This window comes from Orcinus orca, chromosome 7 (genome assembly GCF_937001465.1).
Source record: "Orcinus orca chromosome 7, mOrcOrc1.1, whole genome shotgun sequence".
NCBI lineage: Eukaryota > Metazoa > Chordata > Mammalia > Artiodactyla > Delphinidae > Orcinus > Orcinus orca.
This window is the reverse complement of record NC_064565.1, coordinates 34,545,033-34,567,054: the sequence shown is the minus strand read 5'-3', so window position 1 is coordinate 34,567,054 and position 22,022 is coordinate 34,545,033. Positions and strand designations below refer to the sequence as shown.

The window sequence follows — 22,022 nt, the reverse complement described above, 5'->3', positions numbered from 1 at the left end:
GCTATGATCTGAATGTTTGCTTTATGCTCTACCCCCATCCCCCATCCCCTCCCCACCCCCTCGCCAAAGCATATGTTGAAATCCTAACGCCCCAAGTAATGGTGTAAGGAGGGAGGGCCTTTGGTTATAAAAGTGGAGCACTCATGAATGGAATTAGTGTCCACATGAGAGAGACCCCAGAGAGCTCCCTATCCCCTTCCACAGGTGAGGACTCAGCTGGAACCGGGAAACAAGCCTTCACCAGAACCTGCCCATCATGGCACCCTGATCTTGGACATCCAGCCTCCGGAACGGTGAGAAATAAATTTCTATTATTTATAAGTTACCCCGTCTATGGTATTATGTTATAGCCTTCCAAACAGACTAAGACAACACATGACAACATGGAAGAATGGTAACCTTACAGTCATAAGTCTCGGAGTTTTGGAGAATCGTTCAAGGATAACCACAACTGTATATTTAGGACTCAGTTGAGAACCGAAATATCGTGAGATCCAGTTATCTTTTGTTTCTTTTTTTTTTTTTTTTTTTGCGGTACGCGGGCCTCTCACTGTTGTGGCCTCTCCCGTTGCGGAGCACAGGCTCCAGACGCGCAGGCTCAGCGGCCATGGCTCACGGGCCCAGCCGCTCCGTGGCATGTGGGATCTTCCCGGACCGGGGCACAAACCTGTGTCCCCTGCATCGGCAGGCAGACTCTCAACCACTGCGCCACCAGGGAAGCCCCTATCTTTTGTTTCTTTAGTAGCCAGTGTTTTTACTGTGGAGTGTTGCCATCCTTGTGACATTCTCTGGCCCTGATTGTACTTCTCTTGCTGCTTCTCACACACACAGTCTCACCCCAGCCTCATTTCTCCCTTAGACTTCTGACTAATCACAGCTTCCTTTGCTCTGTGGTCTCAGCTCACTGCCTTCTTCCTGAATGGATGCCTGAATGGAGGCCTCTGAACCTGTCTCCTCACTGGCCTTCCCTGATGCCTCACATTCACATGCGTCTGGGACTGGCTTGCAGATCAGCTGGCATGTGGTCATGCCCGTGGTGAGGAGCTCTGTCTCCGAGCCACCTCAGGGACCCTGGCCCTGACAGGAGAACAGAAGCCTTAAGGTACAGGGCTGATCTCATTTAATTGCCGTGGCCTGATGTGATGGTTAATTGTATGTGTCTGCTTGGCTAGGCTGGGGAACCAAGAGTTGGTCAAACATCAGGTTAGATGTTCCTGTGAAGATATTTTTTAGATGTGATGAATATTTAAATTAGTAGACTTTGAGTAAAGCAGATTACTCTCCATAATGTGATTGGTCCTCATCCAATCAGCTGAAATCCTTAAGAGAAAATACTGAGGTCCTCCTAGAAAGAAGGAATTTTACCTCCAGACTGCCTTCCGACTCAAGATTCAGCGTTAATTCTTCCTGGGTCTCCAGCCTGCCACCTGCCCTGCAGATTTCAGACTTACCAGCCCCAACAATTAGTTGCTTTCCAAGTAACCATCAACAAGTGACTTGATTTCCTTAAAGCTCAGGGTCTGACTTGGCAGGATACTGTGATAATTAGATGTGATGAATTATATTGTGATAATTAAATATTGTGAAGTTCATTGATAATTAAGTGATCATTTTATGTACATAAATTGCCTGACATCTAGTAGATGCTGAATAAAAATAAGTTTCTCATCCCTTTCTCTAGCTAAAATTATACTAAGCCATTCTACTTGTTTTCTTTTTCACTGGAAATGCTAGCTTTAGATATAAGGGAGTTTTTCTTATGATTGACTGATATTTCATGTGCCAACTCTAAGCCATCTCATGTTTATTTATTAAGGTATTCTTAGTGTTGCCACTCATTTCTCAGATCAACTAGTTAGTTTCAATTCTTATTGTCTCTCATTACATTGAACGCAATGCATTTTCTTACCAGAGGTCACTATCTTTATGAGCCTTCAATCCTGCTCTGTTAGGGTTCTCCAGAGAAACTGAACCAAGAGAATGTGTATATATACATAAAGAGAGAGATTTACTTGAATTGTGTTTATGATTTCTATTTACCGGTTTTCATTTTGTCATTTTTTTCCTATTCTTATTTAGATTAATTGCTTTTTCTTTTTTGTCGTTATTCAGTGGGAGTTATATATTCTACTTCTTCAGTGGTGCTCACAAGTTTTTAACAAGCACACTTGACCTATCTGTTTTAATTTCCAAACACTACACTCTTCTACCATCAATATATTATTTTACTTCCCCTTTGTTTTTATCCCCTAAACTAAGTCACTGTATTTTACCTCAATATTTACTTAGACTTACACATGTATTTACCAGTTTCTTTGAGCACCACCTTTTGTACCTCTCCTTTATTCTAAGTCAATGTTCTTTTTACAGACGTACATCCTTTGGTGGTTCTTTCAGTAAGAAATCTGAGGATAGTAAACTCTATCAGTTTTTATTTTTAAAAAAATCCTTACTCTTTGATCACATCCTTAATCTTTAATTATAATTGATGTGGGTATAAAATTCTAAGTCAACAGTTGTTTTTTCCCATAGCACTTTGAAGATATTATTCCATTTGCTGCTGACTCTATTTTTGTTGATGAAATCTCTGCTTTAGCCTAATTGATGTTCTTTAGGTAATCTGAGTTTTCTTTCTAGTTGCCTTTAATATGCATGTCTTTTTAACTTTATTATTATTTATTTTAACTATGATGTGTCCAGGTATGGATTTATTTTCATTTATTTCATTCCTCTGTGACTCCTTTTAGATATATGTTTGACCATCTCATTCTTTCCTTCATGTCTTTTAGCATTAAAAAAATTTGCATTGGGTCTCCTTTTCTCTGTACTAATTGGAGATAATTTTCTTAGCTATGTTTTCTAGTTCAGGCATGAGCTCTTTAGCTACTGATTAGCTCATCCATTGAGGATTTTCATTTTAATGAACAAATTTCTCATTTCTGCATGCTTAATTTGTTTATTTTTCAAATTTGCCTTTCCTTTTTTCATTATGTTCTGTTCTTTTTATAGTTATTCCTTTTTTAAATCTTTTTTATCATTTTAAGTATCTTTATTTTGTATTGTCTTTCAGATTATTAGATTAAGGTATTCAGCATACTAATCTTTATGTTTGTTGTGTCTTCTGACTCTCTCTTACAGAAAATTGTTTTCTTGTGTGGCTCGTCACTCCTGTATCGTGAGCTTTTCTTCAGCTGTAGGATTCTTGGGTACCCCAGGCAGTGTCAGCAGTCCTTAAACACAGGTTTGGGGTTTCCTTTTGTCAGGTTCATTTCCCTTTTTTGTACATTAGATTCTTGAGATTTTCAGATAACACAAATGCACACTCTACTCTTGCATAAGGCACATTTTTGGGAGTTTAATATTTGCTGACTTTTCTTCCTTCCTCTGTAACAAGCAGAAACAAATGTCCTTGTTGCTTACCTAAACCAGTATCTCCCACCGTTGCTGTGAGGTCAGTCATGAGTGATGAGGTCCTGCAGCTCCCATCTCCTCCCAACCCCTGAGCCCCAAGGCTGCCACAGGGATGTTTGTGCTTGTGTTCACCTTCGTGGACCAGCCCTGTGTGTTCTGCTCTGCCACACCCAGGTCCGGGAGGGGAAGGACGGGCAGAGGATGAGACCCCCAACACCAGACCTGCCTGCAGGAGAGGACGTGTGTGGGTACAGCTTCCTCCGTGTGCCCCACTGTACCTGTGTCTCCGGCTTCCTCAGCTGCCCGATGGTCTTCAGCCTCTGTCCCCGTTCTGTCCCTCCCAGCAACTAGTGTCACGTCCTGCATGCCCTGGGCTGCTTCTCATTCTGTCACCTCAGCTCTGTATCCTTCCGGTCTCAGGGAATGGGGCCTACTCGCCCGAACATGGTCTCTGAGCCCCTGGACCAGCTGTCTCCCTTGGTGCCGGCCCACACATGACCACGCCTCGGCAAGCGCCCCCTGCCCCAGCAGCCTCAGGTGTGGTTCACGGGAAGGCCTGAGAAGGGCCCAGGTCTGTGCTCAGGACTCAGAAGCCTGCCAGTCAGCGGTCCCCAGCCTGGGACGTGGCAGGAGGCTGGGCAAGTGAGCGCTGTGGATGGACCCTCGGGTTGCCCACCTGCAGAAGGATAGAGATTGGAGGTCCCCCTGTTTTACAGGTGCCCGCAGACCTGGATGTTATGAAGTTGTACGTAGCGTGGACACTTTGTAATGTTGATTGATTGAATGTAAGACAATTCATCTAAAAAAAAAAAAATGTTTCCATGTTGCGAGAAACAAGAATCCCATTATCACTATTATTAATTTTATTAAAACAGTTTTAATCAAAAGAGCGCTACCATTATTACCATTCTTGCCATGCCTATGCCATTTTAAGAACAAACATCCTCAACTAATTTGAGTTGCAACTTTTCCATAGTGTTTTTGGATGACTGGTTTCCGTATTTTAGATTATGCCTATAACATAGAGACAGAAAGAAATAAGTTGTACAGGTTTACATTAGACAGACACTATTTTGACTTCCTTTAGGCAAAATAGTATCAGAATTTTATCACTAGAGTTCTTGGATGTTAATCTTTTTCTCCACTCCTTTGAGATCCCCATTTTAATTTTTAACAACTTCCTCCCTTCTCCACTTCTATTATAACGCAAAAAGGAGGAAGAGGTGAGAGGAAGATGGTAGAGAATCTCTGAGAAATAACAAAAGGAAAAAATAGTAAGTAATAAATTGGCAGAAGGGAAGGAAATAAAAACAAAATTAAAGGGAGTAAATTTTCAAGAGTGGAGAAAATAATATGATGATATCCCAAGGAACATGAGTAAAGAAGCTATGGGTCAAAGAAAAGAGAAAAGGAGTGAGGGGTGGGATGCTGGGATGGAGAAAGCATGAAGCATTGTGAGTGATGACGAGAGAAACAGAACAAGTATCATTTGTGCCTATTGTGTGCTGGAAGAACAGTAGGCACATTTCATCCACAGCTCATATGTAGAGTCAACAAATGTATAAACCATGAATGATTATCTCATTTGATAAATCAAAGAAGTCAGAGAAATTAAATAGCTCATCCAAGATCTGAAGAGTTAGTAAAAACCTGAGTCAGAATTCATGCACAAATCTGTGTGTTTTCACCAAAAACTGGGGCAGGATTGAAAAGGTCACTCTCCACCCACTGTGTGGAACAGAGGACAGATGCCCCTGCTTCTTTCTTCTTTTCTTTGCCAGCTAATTACATGTCTGATTAGTGTAGGACAAAGGAAAATGTGCAGAAGAGAAGCCTGACAAGGTTGAGAAGGAAATGGCCCGGGAGAAAGGAAGATGATTCATTGATAAGCTCTTTGTCCTCTAGAAATGCAATAGGCCTCCTAGGAGGAGAGACTCAGTGACTGGGGGGGCAGCTCCGGCCTTGAGGGAATTGTCACCCAGAGGTGACTGGGCACAGAAGTGCTGGAGCATTTTCAGACCTCCCTACCTCAGCAAGCCACAAAAAAAGTGCTATAAAATGTCTTTGATTCTTCCTCCTTTTCATTCATACTATTATATACCGGCCTGTCCAACATTGCCCTTTAAAACCAGGCCACCTTTGGAGCAGTGAATTAACCATGTGGTGTTTCTTGAGCATCTAATCCATGGAATAGGATCCCATGTCATACTTGTTTAAGACTCAATACAACTTAAATAGGTTTTGCTGCATTATTCACCCCAAGTAAAATCCCCAAGAAACCAAAACAGAATTATACAGCAATTTAAAAGAATACTATTTTCCCACTGATGACGCCTAGTATCATGTCTCCGTATTGCTGGTAATGGAATGAAAGTCAGGTCAGATACACGGTGAGGTCAACTCACCTTGTCATTAAAGTTCAAAAAATCAAAAGCCCTTTCTTTAAAAAAAATTTTTTTTAATTCTTGCTAATTTTTATCACCATTTCCATTGTGTGATTTTTTTTTCAGAGTTGAAAATAAAGGTCATTTTTAATCCCCAACTTCTAGTTTAGTGTTATCTCAAATCAACTCTTGATATACACATCATTTAAAATTGTCTTTTCTAGTTAGAGGCAAGTGTGGCGTTTTCAATGAAGAATGAGGGTTTCATTCGACTCTCTCTTAGGTGCACGTAGAGCGTTCTAAACATTTCAGAGCGTGGGTGGACCTCCCTCTATAAATCGTAAATTGCCCAGGCTTTTGAGCTCCCTTTCTCTTTTAAAGCTACCTAGGTTAAAAATTAAGCCCCTACAGTGAAGGGCACCTGTATTTGCTTGCCCTATTACGCAGCTATACTGAAATGCTTTACAGCTGTCTAAATTAGCATAATTAAATCCACATCAATTAAAAACCTCAATCACCTCTCTCCCCTTCACATGTAGATGGTGACATTTGTCTAAGGTGGGAATTAACAAAAGAACTTTTTAACAGTTGAAGATCTGGCTCAAAAAGAGGGTAATAGGATTGGTCTATTGTTCCGGATTCACCTAAGACGGGGAGCAGTGGTCAATGAGAGCTATTTGGCCAAAGTTGTCTGCAGTTTGCATTTCAATGCTGTTGGCAGCAGGGCCGGCCATTCGAGATGCGCATTTTACAGCAGCCCTCTCCTGCTACCGCTCTTTATCCTCCAATAATGAGGGCATACAAAGCGCCATTCTGACTTTGGGGGTGGTGGTTGTTTTTAAACTGGGGAAGTCTGGTGGACCTCAGGATAGTGACAAGCCTAAACCGTGTGGTGCTGGCAGAGAAAATTCCTGGAGATGAAAACTGACGTGGGGTCCAGGGGTTAATTTCTGGAACAGACACATTTGCATACAAATGAAAAATGATGGGATTTCCGTTCTCCTAAATTTTCAATGTCATCAGCATCAAACAGCAGCCCTGCTCCCTTGCTGTTTGAAGGATATTCATTACTGTAGAAAAAGGGGCACCTTGTTTGGTGTTCAACTGAATGCAGGTCTATGACTCAATTTGTGAAGCCTCATCTGGAGGGTGAGTTTTCTGTGCATCTTCGTAATACTTCTAAGTATGGCTAGAATGATATTTATTTTTATAATCCTAAACTTTTCTGAATAAACATTGAATGGGCTGTGGTTGACTACGTTGAGCATTTACCTTTTCACCCTCCTGAGCTGTTTACCCCTATTTAGCTGACCTTTCTTCTTTATAATATCACAGAGGATGACATTTTGGTCTATGTTAAGTTGCTGGATTCGAGAGACGGGACATGACAATACTAATTTCTCCAAAGCACATGATATTTCTCCATTTTTTATTCTTTTAGTTATTTGGTTTTTTCACATTTAAAGACAGTTGTTTTCAGAGTAGTTTTAGGTTCTCAGCAGAATTGAAAGGAAGGTCAGAGAGTTCTCATAACCCCCTGTTGCCATCCCTGTTCAGATTGTCTCGTGATCAACATGCCCCACCAGAGTGGTACATGTGTTACAACTGAGGAACCTACACTGACACGTCGTAATCACCCAAAGTCCGTAGTTTCCTTTAGGGCTCACTCTTGGTGTTCCACATTCTATGGGTTTGGACAAACGTATAGCGACATATATCCATTCTTATAGTATCATGTATCATTATAATGTCGGACCTGTATGGTATCATATAGTTCCATGGCCCTAAAAATCCTCTGTCCTCTGTTTATTCATCCCTCTCTCCCCCTCAATCCCTGGCAAGCGCTGGTTTTCACTGTCTATGTACTTTTGCCTTTTCCACACAGCCTATGGATGGAATCATACAGTATGTAGCCTTTCATTTTGGCTTCTTTCCCTTAGTAATATGCACTGAAGTTTCCTTCAGGTCTTTTCATGGCTTGATAACTTATTTTTAGTGCTGAATAATATTCAATTGTCTGGGTGAATCATAGTTTATTTATTCATTCACCTACTGAAGGACATCTTGGTTGCTTCCATTAAATGCTTTTCTGATGACAATTCATATCTGCTCTTTTTTTAATAAATTTACTTATTTTATTTTATTTATTTTATTTTTGGCTGCGTTGGGTCTTCATTGCTGTGCGCGGGCTTTTCTCTGGTTGCGGTGCACGGGCATCTCATTGTGGTGGCTTCTCTTGTTGTGGAGCATGGGCTCTAGCTGCGTGCGCTTCAGTAGTTGTGGCTCACAGGCTGTAGAGCACAGGCTCAGTAGTTGTGGCACACGGGCTTAGTTGCTCCGCGGCATGTGGGATCCTCCCAGACCAGGGATCAAACCCGTGTACCCTGCATTGGCAGGCAGATTCTTAACCATTGCACCACTAGGGAAGCCCCCTGCTCATTTTTATAGTGTTACAAAAATATAAGTATGCAGAAAGAAGAAAATAAAAATTATTCAAAGTCTCGGTTCTTAGACACCACTGCCAGTTAATATTTTAGTGTATATTCTTCCTCAACCCCCTTCTTCAAAGTTTCCATACTTTGAAATTGTCAGCCTATTGAAGGCAGGGATGCTTCCCGTCGTCTATAGCAAAGCCGACCCTTTTTAATTAGCTAAGCCTGCCCTCAAGTTAATACTGCCAGAGGCACGTTCTTATGAGTCAGTCTCTCTCCTTTCCCTGCTGTATCACTAGCGATCGAGAAGACCCTAAATAACTTCTTGAAACCCCTAAGTCTTCTTTCTTCCAAAATATGGATCTCTCTAGATACTGTGTCTAGATGCTGCCGTAAATTAGTCACTATTAAAGTACATCAAAACTCTTATTTAACTTTTAGGACAATACTGACATATTTACATTTTTATAATGAAACAGAAAGTACTTTGCTCAGTTCCTCAGCTCTTCAGAACTGTGGGATGCCTCAAGAGACACGCCTGACAATACTCGCCTTTCAGATTTGCCTGCAACTTCTGTGGGGAACAGTTCATGATACTCTCTACTGGGTCATGGAATGTTCTTCAACACTTTACTTCTCTCTCATGGATGAGATGCCTCCTTGGCAGTTTATCTTTTTTTTTTTCTCTCTCTCTCTCTCTGAACTATTAATAAGAAAGAAAGGAATGATGCATAAACTTTAGAAATCTCATAAAAGGAAAAGGTCCAACTTTCAGGATATGAAATGATTGAGAAATCCCTTAAAGAAATAGCACTACAGCAGCTAAATTGCTACGATATATAAACCAGAAAGGCAGTATAATAATGCGCATGGGAATAAAATATATCTGTTTTAACCTGGAACTTCACATTTGTATACAGTCTGGTCATATGCAGCTCTGGTACAGTAAGTACCTTTAACATATATGTGAGTTTATCAGAAATACCTTTAAGGTTTTTGTCGATTAAGGTATCTTTATTGTAATTATGACTTGCTGAAGGGGAATTTTGAGGCAATAAACAACATATCTCAAAGCCCAGATGTCCTGTTTAGACAAGGAGTTTTATATTGATTCTAGTCTGCCTTCACCTAACCTCGGGTAGCAAATATTACAAAGACATAATTAGAAAATTTGGTACAATATTTAGCCCTGGTCGCTGTGTGATGGAATTGTTTGACTGCTGAGTAACTGAAGCTTGTTTGCATCCCAGTGTGTAGTGAAAGGCAAACTTCAAAGAAAATATTATATCTCCCAACTCCAGCTCCTGAGAATCTTGGAAGTATAATACAGCAAGGCTTAAAACTCCCTGCTGTGGGAAGGGCAATTTGACACTGAAACTAGTGTTAAATCACTATTGAAACACTGGTTTGCAAAAGAGTTCTTATTAGATAAATATAGTTAAAGCCTTAAAAGGCAGGAGGAAAATACACCCAAGTCATAGGGAAAAAAATGGGGGAGAAAAGTCTTTCAAGTTGGACAGTATGTGTTGACAAAATTTGGAGATTTTAAAACATGTATCTACACATTTATTTTATAAATTGTACATAAGACTGGCTCCTTTTCCAGTGCAAAATCAAATATTTAGATTTGCAAAAACCTATGGAAGCCAGATTTTAGACAAAAAGGGATTTTTTTGTCAGACTGTCAGTCTCTGAATTTCATCACAATCTGTTCAGCTGTTTTTGTTGCAGGCAGGCGTAAAACGTACTGGGTAAATGTGTGTTTGTATTTATTATTAAAATGGGGATGCTAAATCCTGCTTCCTAACAGTCTTCACATTCTTTAAGTCTGTGATGGTCACAGGGTAGCAGATCCTTGAAGTGCAAGTATGAGAGTCATACATGGAGGAGGAGGGAGAGAGGGGTGTGACAAACACCGACAACCAACACCTCTTTGCAATAGAGGGTTCCGAACCTTTAAAAAAATGACCTTGGCATGTTGCCTCAATAACTTTTTCTGAACCTCTATGTACTTATTCTTGTCTGGAAGAGGGATGAGGAAATGATTTGCTGGTGACAGATCTAAATGTTTCATTTAATTGTCCTGATTTCTTTTCCCATTCTCTGCACTAATCTGAAAATGAGAACTTGGGTTGAAAGTTTCAACATCATTTAATATCCATGTATAATTGTATACAAAGATTGACTAAGAGGATATTAAAGCTAGAAACTGAACCTCTAGTAGGTGGGACAATATAGTAAAGGACAAGCAAGCAACAAACAAATAAATACCAAATCTTAGGTAAGTGCATGCTTGCAGAGCTAACTCCTCTAGCTAGGGCTTTTTGATACAGTTACATCCAGAAGAAATGAGATTTGAGATGATATTTCCCTCTATAAGTAAATCTCTTTACAAAAGGAGAATAATACATTTGTTCCTAATCAAATTGACAAGGATAGAGCAAGCATATGAGGTCTGTTTTCATATTTTCAAGAAGTACAATGGAAATTTTACCTTTAACCGAGTATATTAGTCAGCTGGGGCTGCCATAACAAAATACCACAGACTGAGTGATTCGAACAACAGACATTTATTTCCTCACAGTTCTTTCTGGAGGCTGGAAGGCCAAGATCAAGGTGCCGGCAGCGCTAGTTTCTGGCAAGACCTTTCTTCCTATTTTATAGGCAGTGGTGTCTTGCTGTGTCTCAACATAAAATTTCTTCTGCGTTTGAACAGAGCATCTCTGTATCTCTTCCTCTTCTTATAAGGGCACCGGTCCTATAGGATTAGGGCACCACACTTAGGACCTCATTTAACCTTAATCACCTCCTTAAAGGCCTATCTATAAATACAATCACACTGGGGTGTTAGAGCTTCCCCATCAGAATCTGGGGGATGCGATTCACTCCATAACTAAAATAAAACACAGCCTCCCTGGAACTCCAATTTCTTTGTTTCTTACTGGCTTTACATCAACTCATTATAAGACTTCATATTCTGCTCAGAACTTTTGATTTGCAGTTTTATGTTTCTGATTAATAAGGCATTGGAAAAATAAATACTATTGTTCCATAAATGTGGTTTGGTAAACAAATTATTTCAGAATGTAAGGTCTTTGGAGAAAAATCATTAAAGAAATTCTCGGTGATTAAAAGAGGCTGAGAGTCTCTGGAGAGAACGTTACCTGCTTGAAGAGGTGAATTCAACTAGGGAGTCTCAAGATCACTTCCAGGTCTCAGAGCTATGAGTTGGTGAATTCATTCAGTTGCATAATACAGTTGCATCCCGAATTATGTGGTACTGAGAACCCATTGAAATATGGCAAAGTACTCCTCCCTCCAAAATTTTAAGGAGTATTGCTGATAAATTTACAAAGAAAACTAAAATTCCCAGGTTTGGTTTGTGCACCTGTGGCAGAGACGGGCTGGTTAGATGCTTGTTAATCCCATTTCTTTTTTCTGTGCACACAGGGACACTCCATTTCCCAGCTTCCTTTAGATTGGACCATGTAATTAGGTCCTGGCCAATTAGAAATTGATGGAAATGATGCACAGCACTTCTAGGACTGGACAGAACTATCTGTGTGATCTTTCATGATTTCTCTTCTCTTTTGGTAGTAACAATGGAGACCAGTGTGGAAACCATACAATACAAAGAGCCTGGATCCCATAGGCACCACTTGAAAGAAGCACCCAGAAAGCCTTTCTGACTTTTTTGGGAGCAATGAATAAATTTTTATTCATTCATTCATATTCAACAGCCCCCATAAGGCTGTTGCTGGTTTACACTGTGTTTCTGAGTATTACGTGTCTACAGTTATCTGTCTACCACAGATAAGGTCCAGTTTTGCTAAAAATATTAAAACCTCCATCTAAGACCATACTCCTGTTGCAGTAGCTACTAGATCGTCGACAGTTGTAGGTTGCCATTTTGGAGCTGTGATCACTTAGGTCAGACTTGCCAGGCTTACGCCAATTTGTGTGACTCGTCTCCAATTCCCAGGGAAGATGACACTGTGCAGGATCTGGTATCCAGAGTCTAGAGTCACAGACATACTAACAGAGTCTGTGCATTCTATCAGAACATCAAAGATGATGCTAAGTATTAGGAAGTGAGCATTAGCACATGTTGTTTGTGGGAGTGTACGTTGTGCTAAATGTTTGGTAGTACAATCTAGTAATATGTATCAAAATGTGAAACACATCTACACTTTAGCACAATAATTGTACTTTTGGGACTTCATCCTAAAAATACGAGTGATCATTTACATATAATGACATCAACTGTAGCCTTCTTTTTTTTTCCTTTTTTTTTTTATTGGGGTATAGTTGCTATAAAATGTTGCGTTAGTTTCTGCTGTACAATGAAGTGAATCGGCTATATGTATACATATATGCCCTCCCTCTTGGACCTCCCTCCCACCCCCACCCCCCATCCCACCCATCTAGGTCATTAGAGAGCACCGAGCTGAGCTCCCTCTGCTATCCAGCGGGTTCCCTCTAGCTATCTATTTCACACATGATAGTGTATATATGTCAATCCTAATCTCCCAATTCATCCCCTCCTTCCCCCACCATGTCCACACGTCTGTTCTCTACGTCTGCATCTCTATTACTGCCCTGCAAATAGGTTCATCTGTACCGTTTTTTCTAGAGTCCACATATATGCATTAATATATGATATTTGTTTTTGAGCCTTATTTTAATAGCAATACCCATCATTAAAGGATTGGTTAAATGAGTCATGATACATTCATGTCATGGAACACTATACAGACTTTGAATAAGATAGGGTAGATCCACCTTAAAAAGCTGTCATAAAAAGCTGTCCATGATAGAATGTAAAGTGAACAATGCAGGTTGTAGAACAATATACATAATTTTAGTTTATCTAATATGCAGGATATAGAGCAGTACATATAATATTCTATCCAGTGTTTTTACAAAGCCTTCTACGACATAATAATATACTAGAAGTACATATCCCACATGTTGAAAGAAGTTCCATCTGTGGGATAGGATGGAAGCAAGGGGAAAGGCATGATGGAGGTAGCGCTACACTGTATACTTTGCATTTTCAATTTTTTAAATTAGTGTGTAGTTTTATCATTTCTTCGTCTGTAAAATAGTGAAGTAAAAATAGTTGGACCCCTATGAACCTGTCATTTTTGTAAGTCAAAAATGGTACAATATCAACACTTTAGATGACTCACCTCTAGAACCTACCATTTGGTTGTTGGGAGAATTAAATGAGCTAATTCATGTAGAACATTAGGATGATGCCTCGAATATTGTAAAAGTGAAATAAGTGTTAGCTCTTACTGCTCTTTTTATTATCAATGCTTTACATTTCCAATATTCTTTCACATTCACTTTCTAATTTAGTCCTGGGACCCCCTCTTGGGATAGGAAGGGCATGCAACATCACCCACAGGTTCAAAAGAGCTTTCTCCAGCATTTTGCTCTGTTTACACATCACGCCATTTGCTTCTCAAAACAATCCCAGATGGAATGTATTTAAGTCTACTTCACTTATTTAAATTAACTGATGAAATAAAAAATAATTTGTACATGTTTGACATTTTCTCCCAATACATAAAGTTATGTGTTATCCTCACATGGATATTTTAATCAATGAGATGCACAAAAGAAAAATTTGGAGCCCTTGAGTTGTAGGATACAACTCAATGATCATGTCCTTCTTGAGAAATCCTGTGATTCCTGGGGGCAGACTTTGTTGCTCTGTCCTCCAGGCTCCATAGCTCTTTGTTCATATCTATTCATATCAAGAGATATTTTGTAAATGATACATGTAGTATCAGTATATTCTTTATTATCTTTGATTTCTCCAAACCTGGCAGAGTCTCAGGCAAAAAGTGGCTGCCTAATAAATGGTTAAAAAATTAACGAGGAACTAAGTGAAGGAATGAATTAATGATGATTCTCTGTGTTTTATTCATTAGAAAAATCAAAGCCCTGAATAGAGAAGTGGATTGCCCAAATTCAAAGAACCATTATCTGGAGATGCAGGACTCAAGCCCAGGTTGCACACAGCCATGTCCAGAATGCCATCACACAAGGCATAAAGCTTCAGACCCAAATGAAGCAGTAGGTGTGCTCAGCCTTGAATGTGCCTATCAGATGAAAACCCACCCCAGATGGCATATCCAATTTAATCAACATCACCTGTGAGCCAAACTGAACAGTAAATGTTAAGACAGGATCACTAATAATGGGGACCTGGAATCTAGCCAGAATTAAAACAATGATCTGCTTAACAATCCCTCTGGGCTGGATGCATGTGGAGAACGGATAAATGCTGGATATCAAAACAGCTGTTCTATGGCAAACCGAAATGGGGCAATCATAGATAGCAAAGGGAGAAGAAACCCTTGAAAATTGTCTTAAATAAAGTAGCACTTTAAATCGTGTGTGACCTGGCTGTGGCCTTTTAAGAAGCAACCACCCACCACAAAGTACCCGGGCATGCATCTCCAGAGAATGAGATAGCTTCTGGTGAGCAAAGCCTATGGAATTATAAAAGGCAATGACAACTGGTCGCCATCAGTCCCCAATATACATAGACAGGATTAGTCCAAACATCACCTTGAAATCTGAAGGCCAGTGCCCCAAATGAAAATTCCATATGTCACCACCTCCTGAACTTTGCCTATTGCACGTGACCATTTTCTATGAACTCCTTGTAAGCATTGTATAAGCTACACTGTTTTTCATATTCCTCTGTTGCCTAATTATTTTAAGATGATAATTGCACGGTATCTTCTCAACACTATCACAAATTGCCTTGGATCAGGAACCAAAGTTGATGTTAAAAATATTTAACAAGCAGACACAGGCATAAAGCAACCAGATGCCAGCTTGATGCCATCCTGTCTTGCACCGGCAACTGTCCTTCTTCTTTTGGGCTGATGACTCTATATTATGAAATGTAGTAGGACAGCACACACACGGAGTTCTCAGAAAGGACTTCCTGACTGATTGACTCTCCAAGTTCATTTTAATACTTGTCTGTCATCTGGGGAAATCCCGTATCAGTGTGTAATTTATCATCCATACAACTGTATTAAAATAAGCATACCAATTACAGACCAAGCAGGCAACCATGTAAGAAATCAGTTGTTCAAAAAATAAGTCATGTATTCAGCAGTCATATAAAAAATATATACTCTGTATTACCGTGCTGATATTCAGGAACATAGAGATACAAACAACTGTGCTTACTTTCTGGGATCATAAAGGTTAGCAGATATACAGATTTTACCACTGCTACTGTCAACTATAATAGGACCAAATGTTTTAAGAATCAGTTCAGTATAATCATTACAACAGCTGCAAGATCGCTATAGGGTTGGTAAGTGTAGTTGAATTTCATGTATATAAACATTAGATTGTCTCATCCAAACTTCCCACTACGGGAATTCCTCTCTCACAGCTTCCCTGAGAGGAGGCTAGCAGATTTGTTGGACTACTAACAGTACCAGGGAGAGAAGCCATTGTCTTGTAAGGGAAGCTACATGTTTCTAAGAGAATGAATTTTCATATTTTATAAAAGCACTTTGCAAGATATATCGTAGTTGATTTTCCCACATGCCCTTCTCTAAAATTTTTCACTAAGAATTTAGGTAAACTGGATCTTAAAATCCAAGAGATTTTTAACTTGTAACCAAAATGTCTTCTGATTTTTACCCTTAGATATAAATGAGTTATCAAGAGCAACTTTCACTAAATCTCGATACCCATATGATAACACTTGATGAAAGGGAGTTTATATAGCAGGGAAACATCAGGGAAACAAAGGAAATTTTCATCCATTTCCCCTTGTCCTTATGTAGTTGGGTCATTTGATCCCAACTGGTAAGCTCTTCATCAACCAGTTCATTTAGCTTTTAACAAAAACTTTGAGCATTCCTTAACCGTTTTGATGTGGGCAGACATTTGCTGGGTATTTGCTAAACTCTGCTACTCCGGTAGGACAGATATAGGACTACAGAGAAACTATCTCAAGGAGCTTATAGTCAAATCCAGAGAGGCAGACATGGAGGTAAACAAGAGCAACACAAAGTATCAACCCTTGTGGGGACGCATGAGCAGGAATCAATGAGTGTCACAAAGAAAGGGGTGTTCTCTCTTCCGTATACGCTGGCCTACCAGGATAACCAGGTTCCAAACAGAGGAGAAAATACTTAAACATATTTCTTCCTCTGTATGGCAGCTATCTCTGGGACATGGCCAACTGATACTCCTTATATGTAGACCATTTAATTAGTACACTCTTCTATGTTTGTAGCTTTCTAATGGCTATTGTAGGATTCATACCGATGGTTTAAATATGTTCCTGAAGAACTATATCTACTGGATTTCAGACAATCAATAAGGTCCCAATGGATAAGGTATTGAAAACCACCTAAAGTAGCGTATACCATCTCAGATACAGCTTTGGGATTATTTCTGATGTATCTATATCTTTATTTATATCTATTTATATCTATGTGTGAAAAGACCCTTCATAATGGGAAGAAAATAGGGGCGACGAGGGGAGAGTGATCACAAATGCTGTCTTCCATCAGCACGTTCCAGGTTATTTGTTTTGAGCCTGGTCTCTGAGATACCTTCCAGGTGACCAACATAATTCGATTGTCTCTCTGACCTTGTTTAGTGTTGCTACCAGTTAAACTCCAACTGTAAAGCAGCTTTATAAGAGCACTGCAGTGTCATATTACAGGGAACAGATGTCAAAATAAAGGTTCACTAACTTGAAGCAACTTGTATACATAGAGCATTCAGGTGTGTCTGTGACCACAAGAGGAGAAGGAGAAATTGTATTTTGTGCAGTTGACTGATACCAAGGACAGGCTCTTTCCTTGAGATGCCAACAGAGGAATTTTGTTAGCAGTATTTTGTGAACAAAACACTTAAGAGAATGTATGTATACAATAGTTTAAAAAAAAAGGGTTACTGACACAGATGCCAATTTGCTGGGGCATATGGAACATTTACACTTGCCTTTTTCTTTCTTGCTTGCTACAGCTGGTGCTGATTTAGTATGTGAAATTTTACTAGCAGGAGTGCTAATCAAGACCAAGATTCTGTAAGGATTTAGTCATTTATGTAGGGGAAACTACGGCTATCATTAAAAAGGAGAAGATCATCTTAGGAAAAGCATTATCGTTATCAACCTCATTTTTAAACTAAACAGACACAATGGTACTGTAAGTATCACTATAGCAGCCGAACAAGTCAGAATGTTTTCCAGATAATGTTCTAAGAGGATTGCACCCACAGTTTAAAGTTGTGGTAGAGGCACGTTAAAGTTTGGTGCCGTCAGAGCCAAGCAGGAGAGCGAGCCATTTAGCAGTTCGTTGTTTAACTTTTCTGTGCAGTGGTTCAGCAAGACTGCTCTTTGCAAACGTTCGATTTTTAAAGAATAAAATGTAATTGTCATGATACAGAAGATGAATGAATTTTTTTCTGGAATCCTTGGGGGAAGTTGGGGGATGGGGAGAAGTGAGAGGCTTTTGATTCTCCCCTTACATTTTTGAATACAAATTTTTGCAATCCGAGGCCAAATTTCACTGATCATGAAGGTGTTGGGAGAAAAAAATTAAATAAAATTTTAAAAATCTTTCCCAAGTGGTGACAGAAGCATTGTCGGTACATTAAATATGTTGTCCAGGTGGCTTGGTAGAGTTGGAGACCTGCACGGCAGCTACAAGACATCTGTTGCCTGAGGAAACTTGCAATGTGGCAAAGTGGTGTTTGTAGCTCCCTGTGGAAGGGTGCCAGCTGCCCAGGGCTTCGCTTCTACAGATGAACCGAGAGCCTTGCTGGTGCTTCCGATGAAGCGGTGCATCATTCCTACTCTCCTCTTCTCGGGAATTTAAGGGACAAGGAGGTTTTGCAGTGGAGATCCAGGTAGATGCTGTTGGGCGAGGGGTAGATCAGCTTTCTAATATTCCCAAGGGCTTTGTCCATCAGTGTGACCACAAGCACAAGCCTGTAATTAAACCATTTTTATTCTATTTTCGTGTGTAATTTCTACGACCCACTGCAAGTTATTTATTATTTTCATGATTCATACCTTAAATGCCATCAGAAGAGATATCTGAAAAGTAAAGTTTGCTAAAATGCAAGCAACAAAATATTTTATTTTAAGATAATTAATGGTTATGCATGTGTTAGATGGTTGGTTTGATTGTTTTAGAATATTTTGACATAAATATGGTGGCTTTAAAAACAGAGTACATATAACTTGTAAATAACTATTAGTAACTAATTAAAATTCATTTATTGAGCATTACCACACACCACCCATTTTGTTAAAAGCAAAAGAGACAAAGACTGTATAACAATCTATAGCCCTTGCTCAGAATCTAGAATATTTAAAAATTAATTAGTAAATCTCTTAATTATTTTATTTACTCAGGCTTTAATGACATTTTTACCATAAACATGACCATCTGGGCTATCTGATTAAAACTGGAAAAGTTGAAGACCTATCCTTAAATGCACAAAGAGAAAAGGATGAGGAGATTTGGACTGAAGTTATCACATTTTAAAACAACTAATGCTCTTTTCCCTTCCATCAGAAATCTCTTCCATCTACAATAATGCTTAAGAAATGTAGTTTCATGAAAGAAAAGGAAAGGGCATCTAGTTAATATGATATGTGGTCGCTTAAACACATGAGAGAGTAAGAAAATTCTTTTTAAAAAGGCAAAAAATTAGGTTAAAAAAAGTGTATGTTTAGTAATTTGTATATATACACACACCATTTAAACTATAGTGATTCCTAAACACTAATAAGTTCCTTTAAAAATTCTGTTAGGCTGTGTTGAAGGAAATAACTTTTATTTCTGAAATTGTCCCTGATGAATATTTTTTGAGAATTTCCTCAGTGAGACAATCATTTAAGTAGAAAACATTTGTGATAGGTCATAGGAGGGAAAACCCATTCTCTCCCCTTCCAACTCTCTTAAATTTGCCCTTAATCATTTATCATTGCTGTCATACATATGAGTAATAAGGAAAAATAAAATGCCTTATTTGAAAAATAAACAGGTATTCACATTCTTTAAAATACATCAGGTTAGTTCGCTGAAGCATAAATTAGGATGGTCTACAGACTGTTAATGGTGACAGCAAGCATATGGCAAATTTGAACTGTCTGCAGGTCAACTTTTACTTTTGCTTTCCAAATGTTTGTCAGTCATTGTTAGGATTTAAATACATGTTTTAATTGGTGGAATTCAACAAAATGAAATCGTTCAGCAAATTCTTGGAGCAAGTGAATTTTTTTTGTCTTTGTCTCTCATCTATAACCTTCCTTGTCTCTCATATACAACCTGCTTTGATAGCAGTCTTATGAAATTTTACCCAGAAAGAACAAGCCCTTTGAAGATTTTTGTTGCCTTTTCTTTGTTCAGTTAAGGAAAAGGTTTATAATCATATGCTGCATGTGTGTGTGTGTGTGTGTGTGTGTGTGTGTGTGTGTGTGTGTGTGTGAACGTTTGTGTGTACTCATGGATTGGTTTCTCTAAGAACCAGTCGGGTGCTCAGATCAGATTCGTGTTTTTGCCAGCATTACGACTGTTCCTGATGCTGTGATTGTATATTTCATTATGGTAATAGCAAATTGTCTTTTATTTTCTCTCCTTCCTTTTTTTCCTTTTTTTTTAAATTTATTTTTTGGTTGCACCATGAGGCACGCAGGATCCTAGTTCCCCGACCAGGGATCGAACCCGCACCCCCTGCAGTGGAGGTGCAGAGTCTTAACCGCTGGGCCACCAGGGAAGTCCCATCAGAATATCCTTGCTCTCGAAAGCCAGCAGTGTTTGCAGCATTGGAGATCAATGACACTACGATGATAACGTATTATTCTGACAGAAGGAGTGAGAAGAGGAGCCAGCAAGGATAGCTAGGATGAAAAATGAAGTGGAGTTCCTGGGACAGATGGGGGGCAACTTCTAGACAAAGATGTGAGAGAAGGAAAGCGAGGAACAGAAGAGAAGATTTGAAATATGAGAGTCTTGAAAACAGCAAACCACCAAACACCCAAAAAGATGAAAGGCCTGGACTCCACAACCTTCCCTGAATGCATGTACCACCAGCAGCTGGAGCTCCCTTAGTCTGCAAACACTTTCTTCAGAACAACTCCAGTTCTGGCTCTGAAGAAGTGATGGAGTCAAATGTTGGAAGAGAGAAGAGCTGCTCATTTCTTCAGGGCCAGAAGGATTCCGACCACATTGAAAAGTCATTGTGAAAACAAGAGCCTGAAAAAATTATTCCACTTCAATTGAACACCACGAGAAAAAGTGGCCTTGACTCAGTTTAAGAAGGGTATTTGGAGACCTCCTTATCTTCACTCCAAGGGATCTATTCCTTCAGCCATTTGAAAAAGGGCTGTTATCTTCACTATTGATTTTCTTATTAACAATTCATCCATTTGTATTAAGCTTTCTGCATTTCCAAAGTGCTTTTGCATACGTATCTCATAAACTGAGGCATTAAGATTAGATATTTTAAATCTTCGTATTATAGATTGAAAAGGGAAAAATCTTTAGAACATTATTAAAATCTCAAAGACATGAAAATAGCTAGAAGAAATTCAGTCAAATTCCCTAGATATCATGTTCTTGGTTTCCCAAAGATTGAACTCTCATTCCATTTCCTTTGTGGATTGAGAATGTGTCTTAGTTGACAACAATGCCTGGCACATGGTTACTACTCAATAAATGTATGTTAAACTAAACCTAATATTCCTGTTATAATAAAGTCAGATAGAAATAGATTTTAATTCTAAATCTGTCACTTAATTGCTCTTTCTTAGCTTATTTTCCTCATACTTAAAATCAGGAATAACAATTCTTATCTTGCGCCATCAGTGGCGTGCTGGTAAATGTTTAACAACTTGATCATCCACCCCCTTTCCCCCACCGCCCATAAAAAGGGCCTGGTGCGTAGCTTTTGCCAGTTTCCATGGTGTAAGTACTCCCACCATGGACAGTTTCAGGCTTCCAACATGACATCACTGAATGCCGAGTTGGGAAGAGATGTGAATAATCAATTCTTGTGGGCTAATAGAAGCTGGTTCTGGCACACCACTGCATGGCTTTAAATTTATGGTTTGATTTCATGGAATTGCTCTTCTGTGTTACTGTACTTTGTGACACTAAGGATATCTTAAGACGTGGTAGTTTAGTGGATGCTGTTGGTGCCATGCTGTTGGATCCCTTGCATACTCTGAGGCATCCAATTCCTAACTGCCATGGGTGTAGGCTGATAGCCATTCACAGCTGTGCCTTCTCTGCAGAATTGCCCTTGACCAGGAGGTACCTCACCAGGAAGTCTACACACCCACCTCCAACACTGCCCCTCCTGGGACAGACTATAGACAATGACTGTCTGACACAGGGGTAGAAAAGTGGTGTAGTTTTGCCTCAAACTGTGACCAACTCTGTGGTACAATTTGTGCTCCAGAACTTCGTATGGGAACAAACCAAAGCTGAGACCACATCCTTTCTTAGTTTCTTCCTCTGCCCTCCCCTTCCTCCCTCAGGAGAGCACTTTTGAGAGCACTCACTCAAAAAATAACCTAAACCAGAAGCCCCTTCTTAAGCTCTGCTTCTAGCGAACCTACCCTAAGACTGCTGAAAGGAGATGTGGTCTTAGAAAGCAACTTGTAAGGATGGGATTCTGAAGTTGGAGTCCTTGTTGGCTAGATGGCAGGCAATGTGCACCCCGCCACTACTGGAAGGGGGAATATTGATCATTCCAGTTATACTGTGGCAGTGCCGTT

General features: G+C 39.6%; 1 protein-coding gene across 10 annotated transcripts in view; it reads left to right on the top strand.

Moving 5' to 3' along the window:
• The window catches only part of GTDC1 (glycosyltransferase like domain containing 1), a 446,641-nt gene extending 425,627 nt beyond the window's left edge, over positions 1-21,014 (top strand). For 8 of the 10 annotated variants that reach the window (XM_049711959.1, XM_049711957.1, XM_049711958.1 and 5 more), the window contains 2 exons: positions 205-293; positions 19,937-21,014. In XM_049711959.1, the coding sequence (XP_049567916.1) occupies positions 205-293; positions 19,937-20,141 (294 nt within the window). In that variant the 3' untranslated portion in view covers positions 20,142-21,014. Of the gene's footprint in view, positions 1-204; positions 7,900-19,936 lie in introns of those variants that run through there. The other 2 variants (XR_007478257.1, XM_049711970.1) reach the window with 2 other exon arrangements.
• Positions 21,015-22,022: the final 1,008 nt, after the last annotated feature.